General features: G+C 39.3%; 1 protein-coding gene across 5 annotated transcripts in view; it reads left to right on the top strand.

Moving 5' to 3' along the window:
• The window catches only part of SETD2 (SET domain containing 2, histone lysine methyltransferase), a gene marked incomplete at its 5' end in the record, with an annotated part of 151,353 nt that overhangs the window by 87,969 nt on the left and 47,347 nt on the right, over positions 1-16,037 (top strand). For 4 of the 5 annotated variants that reach the window (XM_084620147.1, XM_084620146.1, XM_084620145.1 and 1 more), the window contains 3 exons: positions 2,220-2,400; positions 10,026-10,701; positions 15,626-15,760. In XM_084620147.1, the coding sequence (XP_084476273.1) occupies positions 2,220-2,400; positions 10,026-10,701; positions 15,626-15,760 (992 nt within the window). Of the gene's footprint in view, positions 1-2,219; positions 2,401-10,025; positions 10,702-15,625; positions 15,761-16,037 lie in introns of those variants that run through there. The other variant, XR_014710376.1, reaches the window with a different exon arrangement.

The following is a 16,037-nucleotide window of genomic DNA, read 5'->3' as shown; positions in this document are numbered from 1 at the left end:
TGTTTCCAAGCTCAGTTTACATACTTGGGTCCAAGGATCTCCATGCATACTGGAGTTCGATATAAACAAGAAACAGAAGCCGTTTGTACCCCTGGGTTGCAATTGTGTTCTGTCTCACCAGGTTACTTATTTGTAACTTTAGCTCAGACTGTGTTTGCACCTGTTACTCACTGTTCCACAGGGAGAGGGAGAACTCAAAACTGGTGTATAGTGCTTGTTACTTTTTATTTATGCACAACCCCACAAGAACAAAATCAATTAAAATAAGATGTTAAATTACATCTAGTGCTACATGACATGGGGGCGTTTGTGGAAAGTGACTTATGCTCTGGGCACCTTATGTTTAGTTGAGGATTGGTCCTGCTTTGAGCAGAGGGTTGGACTAGATGACCTCCTGAGGTCCCTTCCAACCCTGATATTCTATGATTCTATGTTGCCCATTTGCAGGGATTAAGAGCCTGGGTTGTTGTTTTTTTCCTGACTTAAAAAAGATGGGAACTAAAGAGGTTATTCTCGAGCACTGCAGAAAGAGCGACTCCACTGCTCTTCACAAACAGCAGTTCATGCTACAATTTACATTGATTGGGTGACCTTTGACAAATTAATTGAATTGTGCTAGCGACATTGCCAAAGTGTAGTTTTTCTGTTAGAAAATACTCCGGTGCACCCTGAAGAATTAATGGAATTTTTGAGATGTGTTGGATGTATTAGACATTTGCACAACCCAAGTCCTTGCAAATTTTCAGCTTTGCAATGACTCAGATATGAGCACTCAAGGAATTAGCTATTAATACAGTACAGCACAGTGATAAGTTATATGTGCACTCATACCGTGATAATACATTCACTTCAGAGTTCTCTTATGGTATAATGCTGTGGCTTTCAAAATGTGGGCCATTTTATAAAATCAAGGTCCTCTCTTAGAGCATCTTCTCCACTTTTCTTTCCTCTTTCTATGCCTTTCCGTCTGGTATCCATATAGGAGACGTTAATATTAAGACACTATTAAAGAGGTAAAATGAAATAGGACACTGTTAAAGAAATTCTCCTAATGTGATAATTATAAAATCTGCACTTTGTAACATGTAAATCTGTACTAAATCCATGCTGTTCATTAGTAGTTCAGAGAGAAGTTGTGGGCTAGGTGTAGAAATCATCAGATGGGCTTCAGTGGTCTTAAATTCTGATTCTATAAAACAATTTCTCTTCACAGCTTTTAGGAGACTCTTCTTTTATGGGGCCAAATGTCCCTGTTTCCTGCAGTCCTTACTCTCCAGGTCACTTCTGCGTGTTTGGTACCTCTGTAATTTTGATTGTGCTTCATTTCCCTTTCCCCACCCACCCCCAAAAGACCCACCCTTGACTAAGACAGGAATCAGGGTACAGGTAAGTGTTGGGGGTGGGGGTAGTTGGTCTGAAAAACCTCTGGCCATTATGAAAAGCATCCTAGACTGTGCTTACAGTTAGCAGAAGGCATCACTCCTTGCAGACTGACCAATGCTTCATCAGTGTGACACTGTTTTGCAGGCAGCCAGCGTATCCTCTGGAGAGCACTATTGAAGAATCACTGATAACAGTTCAAAAATATCATGAACTATCTCACTGCAAGTGTCTTATCATTAATATGACAGTTCCTTGTTATAGTAACTTGTCAGTGCTGTAAACTCAGGGTGCACAAATCGATTGTGAAAAATGACAGTATTGTAAGAGCTATAGAGTGCCAAAAAGTTGAAGGACTATATTGTGTTGTGTCAACATGTGTAAATACTGATTGGGACCTGTTTCTGTTTAAAAGGGTTTTACGGAAGCAATTATGTTCAAACTGTATATGAAAGAGGCTGTAGTGTCAAAACATGTCCCTAGTGATTAATACAAAGGCACGCTCTGCCAGTGCACTTTGTCTCCTGGGCTCATCTGGAGACAAAATTCAAGTTTTACCCCACACACTGCATGCTTCCCTGCGTTAAAAACTCCTAGAGTTCTTGGCCAGATGCTTTTCAAATCTAATAAAAGACATAAGAGAGAAGTCACTAAAAATAGGGGGTTAAAAAGAAAGTATTGTCTCAGCCATAACTATAGTGTAATGCTAATATAGGGCATCCTGCATTTCATTTGAGTGAATGGACCAAAAAATACACCTACTACAACAGCAGCAAAGGTGAAAGCAGAAACCTTCTGAAATGTAAAGACTACTTCCTTTTGTTCATCTTGCTTAACAGGAGATCGTGGGAGGGATGCAGCTGGTCATAGGGACCAAACTGCTACCCCAAAGAATCCAAACCAGAGCAGAGAGAGAGACCCTGAGAGGCAGAGCCAGAGTAAAGAGAAGAAGAAACGGAGAGAGTCGTTGTCCCCACCATCTTCGGCCTATGAGCGAGGAACCAAGAGGCAGGATGACAGGCAAGTTGTCTTACTGTACCATTTCCATCAGGGATGCTGATGCTGAGGGTTCTGATGATCCTGTGTCAGTCCAGCAGGGGAAAGTTGGTTGTATTTAGCCTTTTCAAAATAAAATTGCCAAAGATGATATTTGTGACCTTCTGAAAATAAATAGGAAAGAGGAAATTTTCTATTAAATGAATATGCTGTGTGGTTATTGGTAATGGACATGGAAGCAAGTCTTTCATCTTAGATGACTGCTTCAAATGTAGTCCACTTCGGCTACTGTTGCTTGGAGTTGTGTGGCTACAACTGAGAAGAGCTGATCAGACCATTGCAAATACCGTTAGCGCCTCCCATCAACTCCTCAGTGCTGCTTGGGAATGAATTATGCTGGTGGTGTTTCGGTGATGGAAGCTGTATCCAGTCCTCGTTCAAAAATTACCGTGAAAGTGGGATGGTTTAAAGGGGAAGTCAGAGCGTCCCAAACTGGACTCTGAAGACTTCCCATTAGCCTACCCAGGAGATACTGTATTTAATTTTAAATTACTTTGCACTAGGGCCCATCTGCACACTGCAGATAATAAAAGTACAAAGCCAAAAATGAAATAACTTCCCTGGATAAATAGAAAATCCTCAAAAGCACCTTTTTATATATAAAAATGGAAATTATCCAGTGGCTATCCAGCAAAAAATCATCCAAGGAAATACTCTCATCACCAGGCAGCTGTGTTTCTCCCATGACCCTTCCTTCCCCTTTCTCCCCAGACAGTTTCATCAGGCTGCGTTTGCTCAGGTAAAGTGACTCTTAGAAACATATAAGCACAATTAAGGCTGCTCCACATGATGGTGGTTCTTCCTGAGCAATCTATTGGCTATCTCCCCTGCACAGCTTCTTCACAGCTTAGCTTTCACAGCTCCTGAGAGGTTAGTGAAGTGCTGCTGTTCCCGTCTTGCATACTACTTGTATCGCACTTCTCATCTTCAAAGTTCTTTTCAGATGATTATCTAATTAGCCCTTCAGAAATATCCTATGAGGTAGGTAAGCAGTATCTGCATATTACATATAGCCAAACTTTAAAAATAAGAGGTCAGAGATGCCCTCACCTTGAAATCTAATTAATTTTTTTAATTAGTTTAAAGTAGCTTCAGTTACTACACCTACCCCTGAGACCCTTTGCAAATTTTTGTGTTTTGTTTAATTAAACTATCTATTTTAAAGATACTTTGTGTGAAACATCTAGACAAAGGGGGGAACTGGCTAGCTACATATGGGAAACAGTGAAATTGACGATGCATGAAAACAATTCAGAGGTGATTTCATTTGGTTTGTATTACATTGCAGCAAGAGGCCCTAACCAAGATCCTGGGTCCATTGTCTTAGGTGCAGTACATATACAGAGTAAGAGACAGTCCCTGCCCAAAGGAGTTCACAATCTAAATAGACAAGATGGACAAAGGATGGGAGGAAAGAGGTAGTATCCCCATTTTTCAGATTGAAAACTAAGGGAAAGAGAGGTTGTGACTTGGCCAAGATTGCACAGCAAGTCCGATAGAACTAGGTATTGAACTCAGATCTGCTGTATTAGCATCAACCCTCAGTCCAAGAGGGACTTGTCACAGACCATGCAGGAAGTTAGGATTAGAACTTGAGAACCTTCTGGCTCATAGTCCTGTGATCCAACCACTCCTGTCTGCCTGCAAGCCATTAAACTGCTTGCAACTTTAAAGTCAGAATACATGCACACTTTCATTATTCTGATGTCATTAATACAGCTCGATGTCTGCCACTCCATTTACTTCCAATGAGAGGAGAAGTTGGCATACAGAAAGTTGGTTGGGAACAGAGTGGCAATCTACTGAAATTTAATAGTTATGGTCCACATTTAATGTAATGAATTCCTTCTGGAGGATTAGCAAACACCGCCATGTTTGGAGGGAGAAAAGTCCTGTTAAATATAACAAATGGACAAAAGTATATCCCAAGAATTGAGCGTGAGCCATATCTGTACATTAACCGTGTCAAATCACACTACAGAATATCCTTTCGTTTTCATATGGACCCTTAAACTGCCCGGTCTAGCACCTGGTGTCATCTGTATGGTCATTTTTCAAGTGTTGTATGTGAGTGTGGCATTGCGTAGAGAGTCTAAAGGAAATAAAATGGCCCCTGCTCAGAGAGCCAAGATACTGTGTGTTCAGTGTGAGCCAATGTTGACGACTGGAGAGACACGTGACAACTGGTAGAGTGGGTTGGGCAGCTGAAGCAGAGTGGGTTGAGCTGTTCACAGAAAACAAGGAGTCAATAATTATGAATAAGCGATACTTGGAGATGCTGAAAGGCAACAGAGGTCAGTGGAGTTAATAAACGTTACATTTAAGTATGTGGGATTCTTGGGGTCAAGACAGAACTCTTGTTCTTACTAGCTAAAATGCAGCACACATCCTTGTTAAAGCCAGTACCAAGCCAGTCAAGGTCTACTATATGGACTTCAGAAAAGCTGAGGGAGAATAATTGATTACAAAAAAGTCACATTTTTCAAATAAAGCAGCATTCCATTGTCCTCATGTTATTCTCTATTAAGCACGTTTGAAAGGCTAGCATAAAAATAGGAGTATAAATCCACAAAAAACATCCATTTGCAGAACAAAAACCAAACAAATGACTGAAGGCAGAAGTAGAGATGGATGAATTACTAACATATATAAAGAGAGTTAAAAAGGCAAAAAGCACAGGAAACATGAGACAAGGTAAACTTCATGGCAGGAAAGTTCTTGTTACAGCAAGAGAAAGATTAGAAAAACAGAAAATACTGAATAGCAAATGATTGAGCATGAGTGGTCTCTGGTGCTAGAGGTCAGGAAGCCCTTTCTTTGCATGTTCTTCCCAGCTGCACCCTCTCTGTGTAAACAGTGACTTTATATAAGAGGAAAATCTGCAAAATGTAGCATGGCAAAAATGAAGCTTAGAGAATGAGGGGATCGCTGCCCATAGAGGCATCCTAATAGTCATTAATCTGACTCTCTTTCGTAATATGGACCAATCAGTCTTTAACTACGGCACTTTGGATAGTACTTTGTTCCAAAAAACTGTATGAAATCCGTATAGTGGTGGCAGGGTGGATTTGATTTAAATCACTAGTCAGGAAAACTTGATTTAATCATGGATTTCTACATAAAAGAGCATTCTTGTTGATTGTTATAACCTTAATACATATTCTTCACAACTCAAAGATGTAGGTTTCATTTTTAGAAGGTACACACTAGGCATTTTTGAAGTGATTTATTTTGAAAACTTTTCAGATTAGTTTTACAGCTATATCAAAAAATGAATGATTGTTTGGTTTTTCATTTACCAAAGGTAATTGAAGCAGATAGTTCACCTCCCAATGACTTCATAAATATCTCCAGTTCAACAGGTTAATCATTAATATTTTGAGGATTTTCTTGCCATGCTGTATTAGGAGGAGAATATCACCAGACAGACATTTAAATTGTTTTATTTAACTAAAACAACAACATTAAGTATTCTGGATTTTTTTTTCAACAGCAAACCTATAATATTTTAACAAAACAAGCATATGAATTTTTTAATTTAGTTAAACATTCAAGTTTTTTAAAATCAGGTTTGTTTTTGTTAAAATTGTTTAACTAAAATAGTTAATTTTTTTAAAAAAAAAAATGAAAAATTAAATCGACTGTCAGCCAGGTCAACATAAGAAACTTAAAAAACTGGCTTCTGCAGCTAACTCAGTCGTCTTAACCTTCATTTTCCTGTTTGTTCATAATCTGGAACAGAAAAACAAGTTTTCCTGCTTTTTTAGGTCCCAAACGATTTCTCAGTTTGGAATGAATTAGTCCAAAGGAAGAAAATATTCTTTCTACACCGGCAGAAGAAGCTAATGCTGTTAAAAGTGAGATTATCACTTCAACAGTCTTCAGAATCTTGTATGTCGAGGATGTATTCTCCTAAGCAAAATAAGTCAAAGTAGTTATTTAATTATTACCATACTGCTCATTTAGTATTACTCATTGCATTCACTGACACTCAGTACCACTTTAAAGGTGAAACTGTAAAAGGAAGATCCGCCTATTTCAGCTATTTATTTTTTATCACAACTGCATCTAAAATGATAGTACCATAGAGTAACAACTATATTTTTTGTGCTCAAACATGAGAATTCAAGAGTAGTCCAGAAGGAAGACAGGCAGTCCTTAAGAAAGAAGTATGAAATAAAAAAGTTTATCAACCTGAAGATCCTGGATGTTCAGACATGTTCCTTTCATCATCTTCAACGCAGCTTCCTCCTGAGAAAAAACACTTCCCATGATGTTGTTTCATTTGGGCACCCAGGCTTTGCATTTCTTTTTTGCACTGTTTGCATTTTGCATGCATGCCTGACTTACCCACAGGTAGAGGAACTTCATTAAAATATTTCCAAACTGGGTCTCTCTTATGGCCTGCTGCCATTATAGGTTTTCCCTTCTAGTGAGAGAATGGTATGGTAGATCTCAAATCAGTGATGGCTACACTCAGAAAGACCTCAAGACTTCTAGAATATGCTGCTCAAACAGTTTCACTTTTGTTTCTACTGCCTGTCCCTCCCTTCTCACATTTATCTCCAGACTTCTTCTCCTTGTCCAGATCTATTCCGCCCCCAACAATCTTCTATTCACTGAACTTCTTGAAACTTTGCACTTTGAGAGAGGAAGAGATTGACTCTATATACACAAATTTGCAGAGGGACAATAGGTTTGAGGTCTGTTATTTCTCACTTCTATATATTATTTATTAAAAACATTTTTTTTTTTCTGTTAACAAGCATGTTATCTCTGGAGACAAATCCACAGTTTGAGAACTGCAAAACTAAGCATCTCTGATGGTATCTTCTAGACTGAGCATTGAGTCCCATTGGGTAGATAGAAAGATTAACCTAAATAATCTATACAGAAGCCCCTGGATCCGCATAAAATTGGGTCCCTAATCCATGAACTATTGGAACTCATTTACAAAACTTTTCTTAAACGTTGCATGAATATATTGTCTCATACTATAGAATTAGAATTTATAATCCCTATTCCATGATGAGAGATCTTTGAGCTATAATGTTTCTTAATTAAAACTCTCTTTAGATAGGTTTTTTCCTCAAAAAGCATTTTATCAAAAAAATCTGATTTAAATAAAAAAAATCATTGATTTTTATCTATCCTGAATGAAGGTGAGCAGAACAGATGACATCAGAGGGGTAAAGAACTCCAGAGTTGGTCTCAGATCACTGAAAGATTTGGGGGTATGCTGGCATGCCCTTGGCACACTTCCTTGCCCTTGCTGCTGCTCTGGAGTGGAGATTCTCTTAGAGGAGATGGGCCTTTGGGAGAATGGAGAAACTATTATGACACCTGCTTAACTTCACTACTGCATCACATGGGGTTTTTTTTGTATTTATTCTTTTGTGTGAGTTGGCTCTTAATGTAAGTTCTTCGGACGAGTGCAGAAAAATATTGACATTTTTGTTAAATTATTTAAATTGGGTTCTCACTGCCAACAAGATTCATATAAACATAAATACTCACGGGTATTATTTGAATTGGACTGAAGAAACAAAAGGGCATCTTAACTGAAGTATTTCTAGCAATGTGTCCTTGTTATGCAAACTGGATGCATGAATAAAAAGTTGATGTATGTATGAGTATATTGGATGCTTTGTAGAACCCACGATAGTTAAGACTGCAAAGCATTTTCACTTGTAACCCCCTGTTTTCATACACTCATAACTTTAAAAAAATCCACCTTTTGATCTTTAATCTTACTTGCTTTGTGTCTGACCTAAGCTATCTTTTTTACCCCTGGAAAATCTCTTCAGCTGTTTTGTGTTTCAGGAAGAAAAATATGACTCCTATTTAAATAAATAAATAGAAAAAAAATCTAACCACTTTTTTTAGGCAGATCTGTGGTTCAGTAAATAGCACAACTCTAAGTGGAAGTCAGTTGTTTATAATTCCATTGTTCTTAAATAACATCTGCAAATTAAGGTGGAGACTAGTATTCAGAAATAATTAACGTTCCAAAAGGTCTCAGTGGTTGAATGTCAGTATTGAGTTATGCATGCAAAGAAGTCTTAATCTTCTTGTGGCAGAAAAGTTTGAATGTTTTTCACCCTTGCTCCAGATCAGTGAATACATTTCATTCCCTTTATCAAAAAAATTGAGAGTCACGAAGCATGGAAAATATCAGCCAAAACAGGTACCTTTTGAGAAATTTATGAGCCTATGAAAAGGGAGCTATAATGGAAATATCAGTGTAATATTATCTGCTGTCTTGTTGACCACTAGGAAAAGTTATAATGCAATAGATATTGTTTAGATTATCCAGCACAATTTCTCTTGGGTTGCATTGCCTGAACTTGAGGGCATAAAGACACATAAAATGTATGTTACACAGAGACAGCATAATTACCTGTGTTGCTCTGCTAAAATCCTTAAATGCTCTGACAGACCCAGAGCCATGATGCAGCTGTGAAGGGGGAAATCTCCAGGGGAATGAACATTACAAGAGTGGGAAAACAGTGACATGAGGTTCCTCAATATTTTTGGATGCTACTCAATGTCAGCCTCTTAATTCACAATTAAGACTTGCCAGTGTAAACATACAATAGTTCGGGAATTCTAAGGTTTAGGTTCCCACTGGAAGTATTATTTGCCCAAACTCCTTTTGCTTATGCATTATATTGCAACATGGCAGAGGCTACCCAGCTGTGGTCTGAACCACAGTTGGCTCACAAAAAGCTGGCTAATCACACAGTTCTGGCTTCTTCATATTCCAGTTGCTAAAAGCACATTTAAAAACTCTAAAAATATTCTTTTCTTAATATTACTTTTCCAAAAGGCCATTACTGTAGTGACCACAGAGATGTTATGTTAATGGGAAGAGAGGGGACCAAGTAACTTAAGACATGGACCACGCTATGAAAAAGATTGGGAATGCCTCTATTACTGGATAGCATGTTACATTTACCCCATGAATAACAAGTTACATTAACTTTTACTTATGCAAATGCAGCTTGAGGGAGCCCAGAAATGGAACGTGTAAGCTATAGCTGTCTGCTGGTCTGAATAAACTTGCACGGGTTTTTGTTTTTTTTTTTAATCTGGTGTGGTACTGGATGCTTCGTTTGGCATTCTTTCAGTAGTGTGGTTTTCTTTCCTCCACCAAAAGGTTAAGTTTCAGGATTAGCTCTGCCTGTGATAAGAACAAGATCTTTTGCATTATTTTGAATGGGCTTTTTAGAAAAGTAATGCTATACATGTGTGTGTATATAAGTGAATGTCTTTCACACACATGCAGAGCATATGAGTCTGTGTATGAAGTAGAGAAAATGTCCAAACCTAGTGAGGTTTTTTTCTTTTGCACTCTATTTCAGGCTATCTTTTCTTTAGAGTGAATTTTAAAATTCTTTTAAAGTTAAGAAATGTGTTCCAAGGTTCGATTTGGAGCAATAAATATTCTGTTATGACTCCTACCTTCTCTCTCCTTTTAGTTTTTAATGCATTTATTGACGGGCCTTTGTCTATAAATAGCATCCGAGGGTACCCCTATAATCTGTTTAACTCTGGGGCAGGAGTTATGAAGTGGTTCTCTTTTTCAGGTATGACACACCCGCTTCTTCTAAGAAGAAAGTGCGGCTCAAGGATCGCAACAAGCTGTCCACGGAAGAACGCAGGAAGCTGTTCGAACAGGAAGTAGCTCAGCGGGAGGCTCAGAAACAACAGCAGCAACTACAGAACCTAGGGATGACTTCCCCACTTCCGTATGATTCCATGGGCTACAGCGCTCCCCACCACAGCTTCATTGGCTATCCCCCTGGCTATCCCATGCAGGCTTATGTGGATCCCAGCAATCCCAATGCTGGGAAGGTGCTACTGCCCACGCCGAGCCTGGATCCCATGTGCTCTCCTGCAGCCTATGAGCATCCCCAGACTTTGGTTGGGCACACAGTCGAACCACCCCTGACTGCTCCTCAGCCAGTACCAGTAGTACAACATGTAGCAACAACGATGGAGGTTTCTGCTCCTCAGTATGTAGCACAAAGTGACGCCGTGGTCCATCAGGAACCTAATGTAGCTGTCTTGCCAGTGCCTGCCCCGGGTCCAGTGCAGGGGCAGAGTTATGGAGTATGGGATTCCAGTCAGCAGACTGTAGCTGTGCAACAGCAGTACTCTCCGGCCCAGTCTCAGCCAGCCCTATATTACCCAGGGCAGACGTGTCAGACTGTTTATGGTGTGACATCACCTTATGCTCAGACTACTCCGCCAATTGTACAGGTAACTCTCTATGAGAAAATGCATAATGAACCCTTCGAACACAGCTTGTCAATAAGCACCAGACAATGAAAGGAGTTAGACTGCTAGCTGGAAGACAAATTTTTCTATAGTTAACACTTCTAACTCTAGTATCTGGTGAGTCTGGCGCACTGGTGCAGTTTGATCATGTGGGCCTGCTTTGTGGGGTCTAGGTAAATCAGACTCTTCCAATTTATTAAGATTTTTTTCTTTAATGTGCACAGTGAAGCATCTCTCAGTCACTGGGACTGAGTGCTTAGCAGTTGGAGAGAGATTTTTCCTGCTCTATATGTGTTTTATCCATTACTTTTTCTGTTGTTAATGTTGTCTGTTTTTGTGAACAGATGCTTCTGGGCAAGGGATTATACTCTTACGTAGTATGTTATGGAGGCAGTAAAACATGCAGGTGTGCAGTCACTTAACATTCCTAGCCCTTGGGTGGATCTTTAGAAACGTGGCCAAGGGCTCTAAGGGTCTCTGTAAAGTATATGGAATGCATTACCTGTGCACCCTAGGGTGTTACTGCAATTCTGAAATGGAAGACTGTGTTGGAATACAGTACAATGAAATCTACCCCTTCAGGGATTCTGCTGCCCTGAATAGAGGGTTAAGAGGTAGTTTATGATAATGCTAGAACTCCATGATACTGATTCCATGCAATTTTCTGCAATCCATCAGTGGTGTGAGGGGTTTCGTTTGAAACCAGATCTTGAAATGACGACAAAAAATGTAGTGTTCCATACTCATTCTCTTTCGATTCCCTAACCAGTTTGGTTAAACTCAGTCTGGCCCTCTGAAAAATCAAGCTTGGACTCCTTCTGCCTATTAATAAAGATTCTGCTATTTGATCTTAAGTAACAGCTGTGTTGCTGATTCAGAGTTCCATCAAATGCAGCACATGGGTAACTGCATGGCTCAGAGGGTTGCTAATAGGACAAATGTTCTTTCATTTGTAGGTCACTGGTTTGAATTCAGCACAGATCAATAATTATCACCATCTGATCTTGGTACTTACCACCTGTCTGGTGGGCTGTATGAAATGAGTTGACTAGTCAGTTCAATTCCTCGTGGACAGGTGTCCATCACAAGAAACATGCGCACCACTAATTTGCTCCATATTGGCATTCTCAGCAGATCAACCAAGTCTGATTGGGCCATGGAGACTGAAGCCTTCCCCTGTGACACTCACACATCACTAGAGATAGTCCCATTAGGTCAGGATCGAGCATTGTGAGATGGCTTTCCCTGCTGTAGACTTTCTGCAGACAATTTTGCTAGTATCAGTCTGGCTCCTTCTAGAAGCACTAAATCCACACTCGGGTCTATTTTTTGCATTTTCCAAATACAATAAAGAGATTAAGTTGGATCTGTTATGATGGAAGGGAGACCTCACGAAGAGCATAAAAATGCATCCCTCTCCTATATGTATCAGCAAATATGCATCTTAATATTCAAATAGGAGCATGCACAGTAAGGGAAGAACAAAACACTCTCACTTCCTTGATTGTCAATTCAAAGGAGAAAGCGTAAACAAACAGGAGTTCAGTTATCAGCTTTATGTTGTTGCTTGCTGAGTTCCACATAATCTTCCATTTCCACAGGTAATTGTCAGGGTTACTCCATGGGCTGATAGTAGCATAATTTTTATTGTGCCTGTCACAGTCATAACTAGGCTGTGGTACAGACTTGAAATACACAGATGTGTAGTACCATTACTAGAGGGATTGTGATTAGATATAGGGGATTGGGAGCCAGGCGTCCTAAATTCTCCACTCCACTCCATTGCTTTATAACTGGCCTTGAACAGGTCACGTCACATTTCTGTGCTTCAGTTTACCAAGCTGTAAAATACATGCAATATTTCAAATCAGTGATGAGAATTCATTAGTTTTTAGCTACTTTATCCTCCTCAGACATAAATGGAAAGTAGTCTTAATTGCTATTAATATTGAAAAATATGATGATAATGAAGGCACATAAGTGCATCTAAGGGTGACATAAGTGTATTCATTCACTCTTCATGAATCATTTTTGTGTAACGCCAACTTAAAAAAATAGCCAGTTCACATCCCATGTTTAAAGACTATTTGCTGCTGATGTGCAACCAAAACTGAAAGTTTAATACAGGAATTTCAGTGACGGAGAGGACAGTCAGTCACTAGTCGAAGTGGGAGGTGGGAAAGATAATCATATATATGCATAGATTATGGAGATAGAAAGGACCATTGTGAACATTTGGTCAGACCACCTGCATAACACATGCCATAGGACTCCCCTGAATTAATTCGTATTTGAACTAGAGCATAACTTTTAGAAAAACATCCAATCTTGATTTAAAAACTCCCAGTGATGGAGAATGCACCTTGGCATATTGCTCTGTTGGTTAATTACGCTCACTGTTAACAATGTACATCTTTTTTTGAGTCTAAATTTGTCTAGCTTCAACTCCCAGCTATTGGGTCTTGTTATAGCTTTGTCTGCTAGACAGAAGAGTCCTCTTACCTATTTTTTATTTCTTGCGTGTACGTACATACACTGTGATCAGTCACCCCTGTACCTTCTCTTTGATAAACTAAATAGACTGAGCTTCTTGAATCTATTATTATGGGTGGGGCTTCCAATCTTAGGTTTTAACTAATAAACACCCCCAACTCTCGCTCTCGCTCTCAAAAATGAAATCGGTGTTTACTGGATAAACATAAGAAAGATGGGAAATGGTTACCTGTATCTACGGGTTTGTCTATACAGTGCAGTAATGCAGACTATATGGATGTGATTTTTAAAGTGCACAGATTTGTTGAGCATTAATTGGTCCATTTAGACCTTGCTGGTTCTTTCTTTGAACATTGTGTGCTTTAACATTGTGCATTTTGAAACAGTACTTCGTTAAAGCCCACTAAGGAGTGTTACAAAGAGATTACTAATTACAGTATATGCTACTGTAATTATATATATTACGCATTAAAGTACATATAAAGAGAGAGCCCTGAAAAAATCTGATTTTTGGACATCTGCATAAAACTCAGAAATTGCTTTAAAAAATACCCAAAAGTGAAATCAATAAACCCCAAAACCCAGAAGCCATTACTGTAAGGTATGTTTTCCAATCCTTTAATCATTCGCATTGCTCTTCTCTGAATCCTCTCTAATTTATCAGCATCCTTCCTGAATTCTAAATACTAGGCCTGGATACAGTATTCCAGTAGTGGTTGCACTAGTGCCAAATACAGAGGCAATATAGCACCTCTGTTCCAACGTGTAGGAGTAGAGATGTCATACTGAGCGCAGGGGACTGGACTAGAAGACCTTTGTGGTCCCTTCTGTGATTCTCCAGTTTATATATCTGTGGGTCAGTTACATATAGTACAGTACTCAAGTCTAGGGAAGCTTTGTTTTATTCAAAACTGGTCCACTATTTCTTTTCAAAACAATTGTTCATCTACTTAGTTGACAAGTGCAGATTTCACCCAGAGCAGTAATGGACAATATTTACCTAAAAGTGATTATTGCAGGAGAATGAAGGATTTCAGAATATTTGATGATGATTTCAGGGTTTTGGTTTTTTTAATATTGTGTCCCAGGACATTTTGATCACACTTCGCTTGGTACCAGTATGTCTGAGTCTTTTTACTGAGGGACTCTTGCTCTGTTGCATAGGGCCTTCTCAGTCTACAGGTGCAGATTATACCTAGACCCTTTTCAATGATGGAGCTTTATAAAATCATGAATGGTGAGGAGGAAGTGAATAAGGAAGTGCTATTTACCCCTTCATATAACACAAGAACCTAGATCACCCAATGAAAATAATAGGCAGCAGGTTTAAAGAAACATAAGTTTTACTGCACACAACACACAGTCAACCTGTGGAACTCATTGCCAGGGGATGTTGTGAAGGCCAAAACTGTAACTGGATTCAAAAAAGAATGAGAGAACTTCATAGAGGATATGTCCATCAATGGCTATTAGCCAAGATGCTCGGGGATGCACCCCAGTGTTCTCAGTGTCCCTGCACCTCTGACTGCCAGAAGCTGGGACTGGATAATTAGAGAAGAATCACTTGATAATTGCCTTGTTCTGTTCATTGCCTCTGAAGCATCTGGCACTGGCCACTGTTAAAAGACAGGATGCTCAGCTAGATAGACCATGGTTCTAACGCAATATGGTCATTCTTATGTTCAGTTGTCCTGCTGAAAAGGTTCAATGACTGAAAGCTTCTGTCCAGTGGAAGAACAAGGTCATTCCTTTTAAGTATCAGTATTCTGCTGGAAAGCTGGTATTTCATAGGTTGTACATGTGGTATCTGAAGTAGTACTGGCAGTGAGTTTTGCTCAACATAACAGGTATTTTATACGGGAGAGATCCAAGACATCCCTTCTTTGGATAATACTTAATCTGCAGGGACATGATGCATGCAGCATGCCCTTCATGGCAGACATTGATGTTTGTTTTCAACAAGATGGCTGTCACCAGTCAGAGGCTCAGAAATGCCATTGTAATTTAAAATGCATTGCAGGTTTTATTCATGGTGAACCTGTTTCTTGACTTAAGCATGTTCATAATTGCATCCATTTTGCTCAGCTTTGCAGTTTTCTTCTAGTACTGAGGGAATACCAGTTTTGAATTCCAAGAAATAGAATATTTTACATATTTTTTTTTAAACTTAAATTTCCTGTGAAGAACAAAGATCTATCAAATTTATGTAAAACATTTTATGAAGTTAAAAATGCATTGATACATATCCTGTTCCAGAACAGTTGTACAACAGAAACAGTATATTCCACTTTCCACTGCATCTTGAAATAAAACCAGTTTTACCCTGTTTCTTTGTTCCATCATCGATCACAGAAGTAACAAAAGATTTTTCAATAAGGAAACTGATTTCCCAGTTTCTCTTGCTTTGTTTCAGAGTTATGCACAGCCAGGTCTTCAGTATATCCAAGGGCAGCAGATTTACACAGCTCATCCACAGGGCGTGGTGGTGCAGCCGACAACAGCAGTAACAACGATCGTAGCAGCCGGGCAGCCTCAGCCTATACAGCAGGTGAGGCCTGGAGCATTACAGTCCAGCCTTGTAACATGCCAGCAACTTACGGAAGGCAATTTTTTCATGACCCATGAGAGACAACGGTGTGATGCCTATCCCATTTGGTGTACCCTTTCCCCTGTTTCCCATTTATGTTGGGGAGGACAATATCCTATCCATTTCCCTTAAATTGTAACTAGAAAGCCAATGGATTTACTGTCAAAAGGGTAGTTAAAACTTAGAGTTGATTCCTTTGCAAACAGCATCCCTTCCCTTGCTCTACTGCCTGGCATTG

The sequence above is a fragment of the Lepidochelys olivacea genome (assembly GCF_965140295.1).
Source record: "Lepidochelys olivacea isolate rLepOli2 genome assembly, chromosome: 2".
NCBI lineage: Eukaryota > Metazoa > Chordata > Testudines > Cheloniidae > Lepidochelys > Lepidochelys olivacea.
The sequence above is the reverse complement of the archived record's forward strand: the minus strand, read 5'-3'. Positions and strand labels throughout refer to the sequence as shown.